This window comes from Centrocercus urophasianus, unplaced genomic scaffold (genome assembly GCF_019232065.1).
Source record: "Centrocercus urophasianus isolate 14NV4802_14NV808 unplaced genomic scaffold, USGS_Curo_1.0 seq_21, whole genome shotgun sequence".
Classification (NCBI taxonomy): domain Eukaryota; kingdom Metazoa; phylum Chordata; class Aves; order Galliformes; family Phasianidae; genus Centrocercus; species Centrocercus urophasianus.
In genome coordinates, this window is record NW_024884767.1 from 19892326 (window position 1) to 19909883 (window position 17558).

Below are 17558 nucleotides of genomic sequence, written 5' to 3' on the forward strand. Positions count from 1 at the left end.
GCCCCCCGCAGCCTCCGCGGCCCGACTATCGGGAGAAGCGCAACGGTGCTGGCGGCGCGCCCCGCCCCGACGGGCCGCCGCACCTCCACCGCCACCAGCACCACGCTTCGCCCGGCTTCCCGCACCGCCACCTGCGCGACGACACCAGCGAGCTGCTCCGCGCCTACCGCGCGCAGAAGGACCGCGACTTCGAGGACCCCTACAGCGGGCCCGGCTCCTCCTTGCGCAAGCTGCGCGCCCTGTGCCGGCCCGAGCCCTGCGCGCCAGAGGAGCCGGGCCCGGCCGCCCCCCGCGCCTTCTCCTCCGCCTCGTGCGGTGCCGCCGCTTCCGCGCCCGCCGGCTCCCCGCTGCTCGCCCGCAGCCAGAGTGAGCGGCGGCCCGGTACGCCGCCCGAGGTGCGGTACATCTCCCCTCGGCATCGCTTGATCCGCGTGGAGATCGGCGACGGCGGCAAGTTCGGCCGCGGCGGTGAGCAGCTGGCGGCTTCCGCGCCCGCCAAAGAGAAGGTGAGCGCCGGGCCCGGCCCTGCCCTCCGGGGCCGGCTGTGGAAATGGGGCCGGGGAGGCGTTCGTCTGGGTGAGCTGCTGGGATGGAGGAGGCCTTTGTGTGTGGTGCGGATCGTTGTGTGCGGGGCAGGCGCCTCCGTGGCGGTGCCTGTGGATGCCTACCCCGCCGACAAGCTCTGGGGCGTGTCGTGGAGTCATAGAATCGCTGAGTTGGAGAAGACCTCTAGGATAACTGAGTCCAGACATCAGCTCACCCTCCCCGTGCTCATTCACCACGTCCCTCAGTGCCATATCCACGTGGGTGTTGAGCACCTCCATGGTTGGTGACTCCACCACCTCCCTGGGCAGCCTGTGCCCTTCATCACCACTCTGAGAAGCAATTCTTCATAGTATCCAACCCAAAACCTGTCTTTTGCTGGTACTCTGGTATGTCTTAGAGCAGATGTGCTGTGGAGGAACATGGAGTGTGTCGCCCGTTCTCAGAGCGTACTGTGATTATAATCACACTGTATCAGCTCAGCTTCTGGGGTGACAGCAGGCCTGGGCCAAGGGCGATTGAGGGCTGCTTGGCCTCCTGGTGCTGCAGTGTGAGTGGCAGGGAGTGTTCCGGGTGTGGTTGTAGTGGTTTTTTCTTCCTCTCTCCTTTCCTGCAGTCGCTCAGTGCCCCTTGACAGTTTTGCACAAGTCAGGCTGTGTACCAGCATCGTGCTTGTTTTGGCATGTGAGGACTAATTAGTTGGTAAGATCTCGAGAGCAGGGTACAGGCTGTTCTAAGGTCTGCATAAGCTGTAACTGTGTACAACATTAGAAGAGGTTTTCTTTATGTGTTACTAATCCTCTGCAAATCTGCGTACTTTAGTGCTTGCTACAGGCTTTGGCTGTAACTACTGGAGGAGGTCTTTAACATATATTTACAGGAAAAATTTGTGTCAGAAAAACAGTGTACTCCTTGCTTTCCTTACTGGAAAAAAAAAAAAAAAAGCCATGCTCTAACTTCTTCACCTCCTTGTTCACTGCTGAAGGTGAGGTTGTTCAAAGTCCTGTGTTACAACAGCACAACACTTCCCTGGACATTTATGTCTCCAGCTGACAGCTGAAGCAAGCTCTGCAGCCACTGGCTTGGCTGCAAATGCTCTCTTGTCTTTCATAGTGTTCTCTACAAATATTTACAAAAACACTGTAGGAACAGTGCTGGGAAGGTTCCAGGTGCAGGAACTCAGGTTACAAGGGGAGGCTTAGGAGAGGCTAGAGCAGCTCTGCTGTTGTAAGCACTGTGCCTCTGCTCTTTCTTTAAGTACGTTTTTTTTTTTGTTGTGGTGTGTGTGTGTTGAAAATCAGTTTTTCTGCAGTTTGTAAATTGGCTTGTGAAACTTTAGCATTGGAGTCTCATCACAGGAATTCTAAGTATGTGCTGAACTTACCAATTTAAATTAACTGTGGGTGCATGTTTAAGTATGTAAAAGGATTGAATTGAGTGGTAACACATTTCTGCAACAATGTGATAGATTATATCGTGTCCAGGTGGGATTACCAATGTATCAGTTTGTCATGATGATGACAGGATATTAAAACACTAGCATTTATTACACACTCTGTCACTTTACAGGTAGCTCCTGACTGGAAGCAACTTCTTTCTCAGAAGTGAACCATCATTAAAGTTACAGTCTCAGTGTATTCACTCTTCTGTCAATTACCTGTGTTCAGACCAAGTGCTCTCAGGCAAATTCTTCCAACAGCCTCACGCTGGAGGAAAAATAACTGCTTTGCTTGGGGCAAAACTATTCCAAGTGCAACTGCTGTTCTTCTTATGTAGAACAGGATTTACTACTATTATCTTTATATTTTAGGCCAACTGATTCAATCTGCAAAATGGAAATAACATCTGTTTCAAGTAACCCTCTTTGCCAGCTTCTGTGATTATAAATGTATGCTGCTGGTTCTAAAATTTGCTTTGAATAAGCAGCCTGCACTTCTGTAAGATAGGATGATTCCCCAGAAAAAAACAGAATACTCATACTGCAACCACATTCCTTCTGGTTTTGAGAGAGAGTATACATGCCATGCAGGAAGTCTTAGCTTTCTGAAGAGGCAGATGTGCTCATCCTCACCTTGCCACAAGGTTTTTTTTCATGTTCAGATGGAACTTCCTGTGTTCCTGTTTGTGGTCACAATCTGTTGTCCCGTCACTGGGCTGAAAGAGCCTGGCCACCTCTGGCTTCATTCCTGACCATTAGATATTGGTAAACATTGTTAAGATCCTCTCTCGGTCTTCTCCAGACTGAACTGTTCCAGGCCTCTTTGCCTTTCCTCAGAAGGGAGATGCTCCAGGCTCTTAATCATCTTCATAGCCCTCCACTGAACTCTAAGTTCCCTGTCTTGAACATGGGAGCCCAAAAGAACTCCAAAAGAAACCTCATCAGGTCAGATCAGAGTAGGAGGATCACCTCTCTTGACCTCCTGGCCACGCATTTTGTAATGCGCTCCAGGACACTATTGGCCTTGGCCACAGGGGCACAGTGCTGGCTGATGGCCATCCTGTTGTCCACAAGCTGCCCAGGTCCTTCTTTCCAGAGTTCCTTACCTATACTAATGCATGCAGTCATTTCTTCCTGGCTGTGGTACTCTGTACCTGCCCTTGCTTAACCTTATAAGATTCCTCTCCACCTAACTCACCAGTCTGTCCAGGACTTGTTGAATGGCAACACAGTTTTCTTGTGTGTCAGTCATTCTTCCCAGCTTTGTATCATTGGCAAACTTGCTGAGAGTGCATTCTTTCCCTTAATCCTGGTCACTGATGAAGATATTGAACAAGGCAGGGCACAGTACTGACCTCTGGGGAGCACCAGTAGTTACAGGCCTCCAGCCAGACTCTGTGCTGCTGAGCTCTACCAGTCAGCCAGTTCTCAATCTACCTCACTGTAGATGTCCACTCATCTATCTCACATTTTCTAAGCTTACCTCACAAGAGTGTTGTGGGAGACATTGTTGAAAGCCTTGCTGAAGTCAAGATGTGCAATCTGCTGCTCTCCCCTTATCTACCTGGGTAGTTGCAACTTCCTAGAATGTTGCCAGTTTGGTCAGGCATGATTTCTCCTTGGTGAATCCATGTTGACTACTCCTGATAACCTTCCCTGCTTTCTCTTGCTTGGAGATGATATCCAGAACAAGTTGCTCCATTCCATTCTCAGGGATGGAGATGAGGCTGACTGGTCTGTAGTTTCCCAGGTCCTCATTCTTGCCAATTTCGAAGACTGGAGTAACACTGGCTATTCTCCAGTACTTGGCCACATCTGCTGTTCTCCATGACCTTTGAAATAGAATAGAAAGTGGCTTAAGTCACTTCTGCCAGCTTCTTCAGCACTTGTGAGTGCATCCCATTGGAGTTCATAGATTTGTATGTGTTGAATTTGCCTAGATGTCTCTGACCAGATCCTCCTTGACCAATGGGAGTAGCATAAATTAAGTACTTATATTATGAATGAAAGAAAATAAAATTGCTGTATAAGGCTCTTCTCACAGAAAGATATTAGTGTTTAATAATCCAGGAGTGTTCATTAAAGTCTTGTGGTCTGTTCCAGCACCTCTAATCTTTGTTATTCTTCTTTTTGAATATACAATTATAATGCTCTGCTTTCTTTTACAGAGAACTATGGTTTCCCACAAATTCCGTGAGTGGTTTTTCAGGCTTTGTTTCTGATGTCTGGGTAGGACTGCTGTGGGTTAAACTTATGAGAGATTCTGGAATGGGTAGTAGATCTAGGAAGATGCCTGTTCAATGTACAGGTTCAGGTTACATGTAAAGGACAAATGGCAAAGTGTAAATAACAGCAAACTAGATAGTATAAATTTCTAGGAAAATGATAAACCAGATAATCTGAGTAGTAGAGGAGATACATACTAAAAGTAATGGCAGGCCTGGCTGCATCTGGCAAGATTGCAGACATAGGCTGTAAAAGTAACCACAGAGGTGTAACTCATCTGGGCTTGAAGAGCCTTAATAAGCAGAGGTAAAGATGCTGACTGAAGCCAGATTGGTAGCAGGCCGTGCACATATAATAGTGAGATGAACAACCTTCACAAGAAATACACAAGGCAGGGTGTCATCACTGCCAGGTATCTTTGAATTCAGAATGGTTGGTGGACTTATTTACCTAGGTGGTACAATCAGACATATTTGGGGGCTTTAGCAGTGATGTGTATCTGAAAGCAAAGGAGATTGGGCAAGGTTATAATTTGTGGCAGATTTCTCTGAATAGCTCTAGTATAGATGATAAAGAATGACTAGCTTCTGTTTTCAGTGTGGGCCTGGGAGAAGTTAAATACTCGATTCTCCTGGAGCAGAAAAATGAGCTTAGGTGAGTTGGAATGGCGTGTGCATACACAGCAGCTTCCAGGTTCATGCATCTGTGTAAGAATGGATGTGAGACTCAGCTTGCCATCAACTCAGTGGACAAACCTGTTAGTAAAGAGTGAACTGATGTCCTCTAAGTGATCTTTTTTTCTGGTGTTAGTCCATGAAAGTAGTAATACTTAAGCACATAAAAAGTTGTTTTGTATATTTTCTTACCTAAATACTTATATGTGGCTTTGGATCTGAAGAGCTATTCAGACAGCAACTGCATTACACTCCATTGCAGTAAGTTCTTAGTGTTTAAGAGGTGGACCTGTAGTGTACTTGTCTTGTAAAAGATGATTATTTCATAATAATGAGCAACATTTTTCCCTCTCTGTGTGCTGCAACTAGAACTGCGTAACCAATCTAGTGTGTGCAGAAGGCATTGCAAATTGTAAGATCCATTTCTGCAGAAGAGGCTGTGAGAGAACCTATAAATGTCGCGTGGCAGCAGGAAACCATTGAAGGCAGTATAGCTGCTGACTTGATTTCCAGAGGTCTGAAGGCTTATGTGAATCCTGCATTTGTGCAGGAAGGGAAAACTTAGTTTCCATGGAATCCATCTCGGAAGTGTGTGGTGCAGAGATTGAATGCTAGCTAAGTGTGAGGGCTAAAGCCATGTTTTGCATCAAACGTCTGCCTTTCTTACATTACATTAGGCTATGGAAAAGCTGTTTGAACTTTCCAGCATTAACATCTGTGTATGATTAAAACCTTTTAGTAAACATTGAGAAAATGTAAATGTTGAGAAGATGTTTGTTATATTTTTGTATCCAGGTCTGAGCTGTATTTGGTCTTGCAAGTAGGAATCAGTCAGGTGTATTTAACAGAATCTTTCAGCTGGCATTTCAACATATCTAAGCATTGTTAGGGTTATTTATTTCAGGTATATACTTCTCAAAGCTTCTAAGTTTCTGATGAGATTCTGCTGTGTTGCTGTGTTCAGTCCATTTCAGCAGACTGTCGGGCTGCCATTCTTTCCAACGGGCTGTACTCTGAAGCTTACCTTCTCCATGTGGTACTTATTGCCATACGGCTCTGACTTTAAGCCACATATCTGAGAAGAAGATACCGGAGGCTGCTGGTCTTGTGAGTCTTCAAGAGTGGCTTGTGCAAGGCTATATAAGCTATATTTTTTCTACGTATCTCACGATGCTATGGCAGTAAGACCCTGCTAGAAATGTGTTCTTCTAGAAATGTGAGCACCGTAATCAAGGGATTATCAAGAGTCTTACGGTAAGATACTTAGTTGTTACCTGAACCTGTGGAGTGCTAGAAATTTTAGGTCTGTTACAAGTATTGAGGTGGCCTGTTTGGGTAGAAGTGGGCCTGGCTTCTCATTGTATTGCCCAGCTGGGAACCATCTTAGGTCTGGAAATGATCATATTTTCATACTCTTGGACAAAGAGAATTGAAGCAGAAAAAGGCTAGCTGAAGGGAGTTTTGAAGCTGTTGGAAACATGGCGATGGGAGAAGGGTGTGGTGATCTCCTGAAAGAGCATGGTATGTATACCTTTACAGTTAACAGATCCAAAACACTGAAAGCTGCTCAGTTACTTGATTCAAACAAAATGACCAACTTGCCCTTTTTTTGAACTCATTATTGAATCATTTACTGGAAGGCTTTTACATGTTCCATGTGGCCTCATTCTGAAAAGGGCTAATGTTACAGCAGTGGACCTTTGTCCAGTTTTAACCCCCTACTGTGCAACATCAGTATCTAATATACATGAACCATGCTCACCTGGTGCTCAAGAAGCAGAAACATATGCCTGCAGTGCTCTTTTGCATGTTCCTTCTGTTGCTTTATGAGGAAGCAAGCAAGACTCGTGTATGTGCTGGGATATTATTCCAAGTGCAGTATGGCCACTCTGCTTCTGGTGATAGTAGCTCTGATTTGTCATGTGCTTAATCTCTGCACTCATGAATTGAGGTGAACTGCTTATTCCCTTTGTCTCATCCTGTGAGGATGAGACAGAATATTAATTGGGAGGTTGAGGCTGCAAGTTCTAGACAAAAACTCAGACAAAATTGTTTGCTAAAACTGCTTGTGTCTTTCCTAGAATTGCCCAGTGTAAGGTTTTTGATTGCATCTTTAATCATAGACAGTTCTGTCTTGATTTTGTGTGCCTGTGCTCTTGCCAGACAACAGGGTGTGTGCTTTTCTGTTTCTCCAGGCTGTATTCTGAACATCCTGTGGCCTAAGAGCTGACCAGTATGTGTGCTGGTAGTCTGTGCTTGGTGCTTTAATTTTTTTGTCTCCTCATCTGTATTCATAGTCACATTTTCAAATGGTTACCAAAATACATGAAGTTGGCACCAGGACTTCATCCTTTATTGCAGGAAACAGAGTTATAGAATAGATTAGGTTGGAAAGAATATCTCAAGGACATCTAGTCAAACAGTATTACTGCTGTGGCTCTCCTCTTTGCACCTTCCCTTCAGGTATTTATATAAATTGATAAGATCTTCCCTGAGCCGCCTCTGTTCCAGTCTGAACAGTTCCTTAGTTTTCTTGGTGGCCCTTTGCTAGACTCTCTCCAGTGTGTCTATGACTATTCTCTACTGGGGAGCAGTGAAACAGTGCTCCAGGAGTGGACTCACCAGGGCTGAGTGGGAAGGAGGGCTCTTCTCCCTTGTCCAGTTGGCAATGCTTTGCTTCGTGCAGCCCAGGTTATTATTAGTCTTCTTTGTGTCAAGGACACTTTGTGGTTGGTGTTCAACTTCATGTCCACTAAGATTTCCAGATTCCTCTTTGCCAAGCCTTTTTTCGTCTGTGGGCCCACAGGCAGGTCTTGGCACCTGGTTCCTTCCTAGGAGCAGGACTTGAAGCATCTCCTTGTTAAACTTCACGTTGTTCCTCTCAACCCATTTCTTCAACCTGTTGATGTCCCTCTGGATGGCAGCACAGCTCTCTATTATACCAACCTCTCCTCCCAGTTGAATCTGCAGACTTGCTGAGGATATACTGCCCCATCATCCTGACCATTAATGGAGATGTTAGACAGAGCTGGACCCAGCATTGACCCCTAGAGCATGGAGCAGAGTGAGGCTAGGCAGATAATATTCACTGTTCTTCTTGTACACGAGGCCAGTCATCTTCACTTCTTGACCATGGTATTTTATTTCTAACTGAAAAAACAGCAGAACTACTCATAGCTGCTGTGGCCTGCAGGTACTTGTGTTGCTTTCTCGGGAGGGATGGAAGCCAGCATAAGGTGAATAACTTGTTAATCTTTAACTCTTTAAAAAATAGTTGTGGTCTGTTTGGCATGAGTGAAGAATACCTGCTGAACTACTTTGTTTTTTTTTGTAGCTCCAGACTTTGAAGTCAAGCAGTAATGCTTGAATTTTTTCTGTGTGATTTTGCAAAAATACCGGTTATTGAATTAGCAGTGACTACAGTAATCTTGAAAGTATTAAAACATTTAATAGGCTTCATGTATGGGAGGGGAATGATGGTGACCACTGAGGGGCTTCAGCCACTTACAATTTATTATGTGATGGTTATTAAGGATGGTGCACTATATGCTGCTGAGGTACCACAGGAGGAGCATCTTTGAAAGATTACTAAGATCTCTGCTCTTCTGAGATGTTCCAGGATGTATTTTAATTTTGCATGGTTTTTGGTTTTTTGAGGCTTTTTTTTTTTAAATAGAGCTACTCTTCAAAGAAAATCACAACAGTGTGACAAACAGTTTTGAAGATCTGACATGCACTGTCTGAATGAGATATGATGGACCCAGTACTGTGTTACCTACTTACTCTGTGAGTAGTTTCTATGGACTAATATTGTAGACATTGGTAAGTGCTGCATTGCAGTGGATCCTCCTCAAGTGATGACTTAAAGAAAGAGATACTAAAACAAGTAGAAAGCATTGATTGAGCTTGCTCCTCTCCTGTCTTCCATCCTCTGACATGTTTGCGTTAAATAACATGGTTAGCCACAATGCTTGCCACAATTGTCCAGCAGTCAGTGTAAGACTTTAAATTCATTTGAGAAGCTGTTCTGTGCCTAGCAGACACACAAAAGCAATGCAAAATTGCCGAGACAGCAGCAGCAGTGAAGAAGAGAAGCTGAATGATTAGCTAAATAGTGGTGTGTATATATATATATATATATTTCTTTTTTTTTTTTTTTTCCCCCACTATTTGGCTAATCATTCATATATACATATATATATATATTGGGAGGATTAGACAGCTTGAAGGTGGATAAGGATCAAAAGATATGACATGCTACATGCTCCAAGATCATGGTTAAACAGTTGAGAGCTACCCAAAGTACTTACTGCATTCTGTCTTAGGAAGAAAAAATCATCCCCAGAGCATTAGCCAAACGCTTTTAATTTTTCCCACCCACACTCTTGTCTTGAAGCTCACGTGGGAAGTTCTACTAGGGGACTTGGAGCAGTCTCTGGAGGCTGGGCCTCCTGCATAATACAGCACTGAAAATGAATGGATAGCTGATTTGGCCTGTTCATCATTGTGGTTCTATTTGTATTGAAAGGTAAATTGATGAGTCTTATAGTCTGGGTTGTCTGAAGTGCAAGTGCACAGGTGTTGTTGAAAAGTTTCCAGCTGGCTTTCAAGGGTGATGGAGAGCACTGGAGGAAACACAGGTGCTGTTAAATTAGACTTGCTGTCAGTATATTTTCTAAAAGGGTTCTTTGGATACTGAGCAGTGAAATGATACATGAGGCAATACTGGATTTACAGTGATTTATTGTAGGGATAAAAGACTAGTTTTGCCTTCAGTAAGCTAAGAGCACAATCAGACAACAAATAGGAAAAGTAAAACATTAAGCAATTGCTAAAGCTCAGATTGATGAGATCTCTCACCCCCCTGGGGTGGACTAGCAGCCAAATCCATGCTGCATACCAGCCTCACACACCTCCACCAGGATGTGTCCTTTGCTAGGCAGACCCTCCAGTTCAGCTACCAAAATGAGTGGTCTCTCAAACCAAATATTCTTTGTGTGTTCAGACTGGGAGACCTTTTTGCTCACTGGTTTATTCTGTAATCTGTTTTTACCGAGAGAATGGACATGCTGCCTTGCGAGCCTGCCTTGTTTTGGGTTGCTGCACTGAATTTGAATGAAACAGTGTGAACCATAAAGAGGAACAAAATGGCACAAATATGGTGTGAGCAGGCACACTTGACAACGGCATTTGTTGCCATCATTGTGTTACTGAGAGAATTGGAGGAGAGGATGGCAGCAGGTGGGGCGTTATTGTTCACTGACACAAAGTTTGGAGAATGTTATGGCAGTGGGCAACTGTTGCTGGCTTGATGTATTCAGGTTGTGATCTATTGTGCAGGAGACCATGTGCTCCTGATGCTGGAGGGAAGGTGTAGAGGGCCACATGCTGCTGTGATGGTATATGGCTGTGAGGTGAGATACCCTGTTTGGGAAGTGGCTATCTGCATACAGGGCAGAATGGCATGGCAGAGCACTGGCTGTATTTCCTTGGCAAGGTATTAGACTGGAGCTATACTTGGGCTTCTGCGAGCTGCTGGGAGGACTCAGCTCCCACACTGCTGCAGAAAGAGGAGCCCTGCAGCCCCTTTGCGGCTCAGCAGGTTGCTGCCATATAGCTGAGGAATCAGCAGGATGCAGAGATGTCCCTGCAGGGAGATCACTGCACCAGGGGCCTTCCAGGCCCCAGCACTGGCGTGCCCTTTATGAGCTTGCCTTAGGAGTTTCACGGTTGGTTTGCATTTTACTTCTGCTGCATAAAGCCACCACTTAATCTTTCTGTCTGGTGATTGCTGTGATGATTTGTGCTGAAAAAGCCAGCTGGGGGAAAGAGTGAAGAAACGTATTACTGCTGGATGCCTGTTGCTGATTCAATAGTGATGACTTTGACCTCATTCCAGTAGCTGACAAATGCATGGGGACAGAATAGAAAGCTGCTGCAAATGCAGTGCTTGTTCTCCCAGTCTCTATAGATTGTTCATGTCAGACAGGGGGCCCTGAAGCATTTGGTTGAAGTTCACCTTGCTTCTGTTACAAGCCTTAGCTTACCAGAAGTTTTAGAGGAACGAATAATGTTAATAGTAGTGGTGAGACTTGTCCCTGTGGTTACACTTCTGTCATTGTGCTTGTGTGTTGAGATATCAACTCCAATTGAATCTGATCAAACTAATAAATGTAGCAGACAAGGGTACATGGAGAAGCCATGCTGTTTGACGTTAGTAACACAGTTTGCATAAGGCTGAACGTGTCTAGTAGACATGAAGGAAAATATTACTAAAAGATAATGCAATACTGGGATTTTGCATGGACAGCAAAAGAAGGCAGATGAAAGGAGATTTATTGTCCTGCAAGTTCCAACTTCAGATAGAAGTGAAAAATAAGCGATAGATGCTATGCATAGCTTGTGAAAAGAGTTCTCTAAACTGAACGAGAGCAGAGCGGGAACTGGGGCGAATGTCCAGCACATTCTATTGGAGTGGTGCTTGCATGCCTTCCATCTTCAAGGAAACTGTGAATGGAATCCAAATACACACTTGATGCTTCATCTGGTGCACACATCTTCTGTCTGATCTAAAACTGTTGCTGCAGTCTGTCAATTACACTTGCATTCTTCATTTGTTTTGTCTCAAATGTAGGTTTCCCTGTTGCTGCATATTTAAATAACTTGTAATGTTTTCATATTTAAAAGAAGGCTCTAGGGAGACCTTGCTGCTCTCTAGGACTCACTGAAGGGAGATTGTAGTGAAATGGGGTTTGGCCTCTTCTCACAGGTAACAGTGACAGGGATTGTTCTTAAGCTGCATCAGTGGAAGTTCAGGTTGGATATTAGGAAAAACTTCTCAGAAAGAGTGATGAGGTATTGGCAGAGGCTGCCCAGGGAGGTGGTGGAGTCACCACCTCTGGAGGTGTTGAATGTGGCACTAAGGCACGTGGTCAGTGGGCATGGTGGGAATGGACTGACAGTTGGACTTGGTGATTTTTGAGAAATTTTTCAGCAGTAATGATTCTGTAATTCTGTCATAGGTATATACACGTAAACATGGTGTATGTATTATGTAGCTATAATCATTATGCACTATTTTGTATACATAAATGTACATTCTGCTTAAAAAGAGGTTATGAAACTTCCATCTTTAGAACATTTTAAAACTTGTGTGGGCAATACCCTGAACAATGAGCCCCTGCTTTGAGCAGGGGATTGATATAATTGTTTTCAAAGATATCGTACAACCCAAGCCTTTGTTTCTGTGTCTATGCCAGATGCTCAAAACCTGCTCTGCAGTCTGAGTGCTGCGAACATGTTAATGTAGTGCATTCCTGTAAGAAGAGTAGTGTAGGATGCAAGATACGGCTCTGTCAAGCTGGAATGTTTTCACCATTCTGCAGTTCAGTCTTTGCAGCAGGTGAAGGTGGACTTACAGCAACTTTGGTCTCCCTGGTTCAAGCTTACTTTCTTCTGCAGAACATAAAGGAATGAATAGGGCTTTGTTCAGATCAGGTGTGTACAGTTGGGCATGGCAGGGTGAGTCACTAGGGGAGAATGGTATTGTGAGGACACCAAAGCAGGGCTGAATACTGATCAGCAAGAAGGAAAGCATTGTGCTTGCTTCTGTAAATTGTCCTCTGAACTTCCAGGCGGGTGTGTGCAGAAGTTAAGTACATGTTAGTGCTGAAATACTGAGACATTCAACATCCGCTGAGGCATCAGCATTACACAACTCAGTTTCTACAGTTAGGCCACCATAAATCCGGCATCCTTAGTGTTGTCTGGCAGCACAGATACTGTCTTCAGTCTTAAGCTGCTCAGATAAGGAAAGAGGTCTGCAGTACAGTTATTTACACATGCAGCTTTAGGGTGACTTGCAGTGAGTTAGGACTGTTCTACTGTAATGTGGATAAGGACAGGGAAGCTTTCTGCAGACAGAATAAGGTTAGTTTCTTATGATTTAAAGGGCCTCTAATGAGAAGGCAGGCACAGTAAGAACATGTGTAGAAATTCAGCTAAGTGGCTTTTAACCCGATTAATGAGAAAGAAAGTCTAGAAAAGTAAGAAATCTGTTTCTTTTTAACCATGAAGCTGTCTAGTAAACTTCTGGTTTGCAATTTGACCTTGTGCTGATGGCCAGCTTGCTGTTGTGTTTGCTCTTATCCCTGTCAAAATGCCTGTTCTGTATCTTTACAAGCTCCTTTTCTCCTCAGGTTCACTGAGATTGTTGGAGGGACTTATGTCTCTGAACGTCTTTGGACAAGTCCTGACCAGCAGCAGTGCTTGTGGTGCCTGGTCCCCGATGTTAGTACAGAGCTGTGGTCAGTTTTGCCATGACAAAGAGAAGGGTTTGACTTTTTCTTCTCTTTGCTACATTGTGTCAATGTGATTGTATCTTGTAGCTGAGCCTAAGGCACTGCTGTCCTAGTGGCAGAAGAAATGCCAGCCCTGACAGCTGAAAAGGTATGTGGTGGATTCTGGTGACAGACAGGAAAAGGACTGCAATCCACATCTCCCTTGATATTCCATAGGTTACAGCAGGACAGCCCATTAACATGGAAATGGATGCAAGCCATGATTTTGGAACAGTTGTGCATTGTGTATGAAATATGGAGAATTCTTATAAAAGTTCTCATAACAGTGGTCCATGAGATATAAGCTTTTTATGGGGGTGGGGGAAGGGAGGGTTAGGATTTTGTTTTAACCTGGTATTCCAAAGGAAGCAAGATATGTTAAGCTGTATCTGTCCACTCTTCTGTAACTTTTGTAACTTATTGTCTGGAAAGTGTATTTCCAAATTTAAAATAATAGAGAATAGCTCAAGGTTGGGCCCTTTCACTGCTGAAAGAAAAACAGAACTCCTTCTAAGCTTTTAGCAGCAGTTTTTGGGCCTGTGTTGCCCTATGTGAAGTAGGGACACATGGAGTATGAGCAACCTGATGTAGTGGGAGGTGTCCCTGCTCATGGCAGAGGGTTGGAACTAGATGATCTTTAAGGTCCCTTCAAACCCAAGCCATTGTGATCCTGTGCCAGGGAACTACAGGCTGACAAAGAATATGAGCAGACAAGAAGGCAAGAGTTATTGTTAATGTCTCAGATTGTTAGTGGTTGGGTTCTGTTAGTGTGAGGTGGAGGTTAATGCATTTGTTTGAGATTTGGAAACTGCAAACTGCAGTCTCCTGTGAGAATGGAGCCTTACAGATGGGTGAGTGTTACTAAACACTTTTTTTCAGTGCCATCCGTCCACCCTCTGTCTAAGGGTAGTATCTGTCTAAATTACTCTGTCTGAATTACTGTCTCAGTAATTTAGGAGCTACCTTCCTGAATTTGTGCTCCAGTCACATTTTAGACCAGAAGTGCATTTCCCTTTTGTGATCATAGCTATGAATAAAGCCTCTTATTCTGGGGCAGAGCTGAAAATGGTCTTTCCAGCATGCAAGATAAGGTGTGGAAGAAATCACCCTGTACCTACACAGAACCATCTGTGGGGCATTCCCTTAGTATCATGGCCTAAAATTCTGAAGTCCTTCTAGAGCTTATCAGAGACCTTTCTGATGTGTAGCTGCATGGGCATTACTTGAAAGTATTATTTTTAAGGAAAAGTCTGTCTAGGCCATGTTTGGGTTGTGAGGCCTGGAAGTCTCTTTGGGACAAGGAGAAATCTGGTTATGCCAAAAATATCACATGGTAGTTAAAAGAAGCAAACAAAAAGGAAAGCAGCATGTAACACAGAGTGATTTCTACTGTACCTAATGACTGGTCTTTTGTGACTGTAAATTCTCAGAGAAGATGAAGAATTTTCATTGGGTTCTGTTAAGTGTGTGTTTTCTGACGAAACGTGAGAGTGCAGTCTGTTTTTTTCTGCAATTTTTCTAGTAGGGGATTTAATTACAAAATAATGGTGAATCTCCCCCCCGCCCTCCCTCCCCCGTTTCCCCCCAAAAAGGATCTTTAATAGTAAGTCTCCCAAAGATTTGGCTACCAGGAGAGGTTTTTAGTGTTTTTAATGAGATAAGGATATTTGCAAAATCATGCATTAGGCTTGCTCTTTGTTTTCTTCCACTGATTTCTTATGCAAGTCATGCTTTTTCATATAAAAGAACACAATTAAACTTGTATAGAACATAATGACATATGTAGACTTGTACAGTGTTGTAAGACTGCGGGTGAGAAGGACAGTGATGCTTGCAGCTTAGTTAGTACATGCTATAGGATTAAAACTGAATTTCAGCTTTATTTAATTTTCTGAGTTTTGTTTTTGAAAACATCTTGTAATTTCTAATTGGCTTCTTAACTGATGCTGTTGCTTGGAATTTGCTTACCTTGTAACTAAACCATGCTCATTTTCTTTTGCCTTTTAAAAGACTACCTGCCTGGGACAACTCCTGGAAGTGTTCCCTAACTCCTGGTTGATGTCTCTGATGTAGTAAGGTCAAATATAAGATTCGCTTAATTTTATATCATTGGACTTCTATTTATATTTCAGAATTTGTCATACTTGTGTTTATTCATACCTGAAGTGTTACTAGATCTATGTAATAGAAAGCCAAATTGTTTTTCTTCTCTTTCTGTTGAGGAATTCTTAAACATGTCTGCAATTTCCTTCATATGATTGATACTTGGTAATCCTAGTTTCTGAAGATGTTGGCTATGCTTCTGGACTTTGTCTTTCAACTGATTTTTTTTTTTCTTCCTGTATACCTTCTTCCAAAGGCAGCACAGATTCACTTTTCTTGAAAAGAAAGAGTAATATAATCAGATAAGTGTAAGTACCTGTAAATGGATTACACTGCAGGAACATTCAGTGGAAAAGTAGTTTATTTAAAAGATTGAAAGCAAAAGTTGTTTGTTTGTTTGTTTTGTGGGTTTTTTGTACAGACCAGTAGGAAAGTGAGCTATGTAGCTGGCTTACCTCTTCTGTCTGCCTGCACTCTGCTCAGTTAAATGATAGGATTATGCTTAGACAAATTCTTTTCTGAATTTATTTCTGAAACTGGAGTTTAAATGGCCTCAGTGTTGAGGTTTGTTCACTGCATAGCATCTGAAATACAGGCTTCCCAGACCCTGGCTTCCTGCAGTAACACAACTCAGCCCAATTTTCCTACACAGTGTTTACACTGTTAAAATTCATGGTCTTCCTTTGTGGTGGAGGAACCAGTCCATAGTGTATTAGGGTCTGAGCTGTTATACTCAAAACATTACTTCCATTTTAAAGACAAAGACTGTTACTGAGTTAAGTCTGAAATTCATCTGGCATCCTGAATTATGCTGAATGGATGGAATCTCAGCCTTTGGTTTGAGTAGGTGTAATATTTGCCAAGGTTCCTCCTTTTACATGGAGCTGCTTTTGAGCACTCTAGAATGGTGAAGACTTGAAGTGCTCCTCCTTTGCACTAGGAAAACCTGGTTAGACTTTCAGTCACTGGTATAGTTAATCATTCTGCTGGTGTTTGTAATTTGGGAAAACCAGAAAATGTTGAGACAGGTGAGTACCTTCAAAATAAGGCACATGTGTCAGGATCTCTTGTTGCTGTCTGCTGTGTTTTGGAGTGCTTCTACCTGTTCTGTAGGGTGAGGGTGTAGTTTTATTGATGTTTTTAAGTGGGTTTTTTTTTTTTTTTTCCTGTATACTTTGGCTCGAAGATGAAGCAGAAAGTTTTTGCTTTAACTCTAGGGAAGGAAAAGGAGAATAATACTGGCGGTGTGACTTGGGGCTGGATGAGCTGGCCTTTAGCAGGTTTGGAAAGTGGTCAGCAAAACCTGTTCACTCAGGGTCCTAAGAGCTATGATTTGGCACCCTTTTCCCACTGTACGTGGTATTTGTTTGCTCATCCCTTGATCATGCATTGTGTATCTAAAGTGGAATTGTCAAATTCCACTTTCATCACATTTTTCTGTCACCTGTGTTGGCCTTGGCCCCTTGAACTACAGAACAGATGACTGAGACCACTTTTCTAGGCAGTAGATGGAAGGTTGTTGAGAGAGAAATGCATGACACCATCATCTCTATCTGAAACACTGAAGAGCATTCGTGAATGCAGAGGCGCTTCATTATTGTATGGAAAGGCCTGTTCCCTCGTGCCTGTGGTGAGAAGGATGGCAGCATCTTTTCCATGTGGTATAAAGGTAGAGGTTATTCAGATCTCGGTCTGCAGAGCCTCACTGCACAGCAAGGCGTTTACGTGGTGAATATCAGCTGGTAAGCAGAACGTGCACCATCAACTGGCAAGATAGTTCTTGGTGAGATTGGTATTATTGGACTAACAAATATATTAATTTAAGGTCTTGATGGCATTTTTGAATTAAACTTTTTTTGGTAAGAAGTGTAAGATCGGTAGCTGTTAACAAGTACGGAAGAAATCAAATGTTGTTACTGGCCAGCTGCCATATCTAGGTTGAGAATTTATACATTTGAATATAAACAGAAACCATAACAGTCACTTGAAGCTTTCTTACAGCTCCTATCTGTAGAGCTATTTTTAATAGAGTGCAGGTGCACAGCTTGAGGAGGGGGAGGCAGACTGCTATTTCTGTGCTGTAGAGTGGGTTGGAGATTTATTTGTGTTTTCTTCAGAGGCCTTTTGGAGAGAAGTTTGATCAGTCTGATAACTCTTATAGGTGATCTGATTGAAAACATGATTATAATTTGCTGTACCCAATTGCTAAGTGCTTTGACGCTACTATTCCTCTGG

General features: G+C 43.4%; 1 protein-coding gene across 1 annotated transcript in view; it reads left to right on the top strand.

Annotated features, from left to right (window-relative positions):
• Window positions 1-2: 2 nt before the first annotated feature.
• Window positions 3-17558, top strand: part of SHB (SH2 domain containing adaptor protein B) — a gene marked incomplete at its 5' end in the record, with an annotated part of 71911 nt that continues 54355 nt past the window's right edge. Inside the window, one exon of the mRNA XM_042822769.1 lies at window positions 3-506. Coding sequence (XP_042678703.1) covers window positions 3-506 — 504 coding nt within the window. The remainder of the gene's footprint in view (window positions 507-17558) is intronic.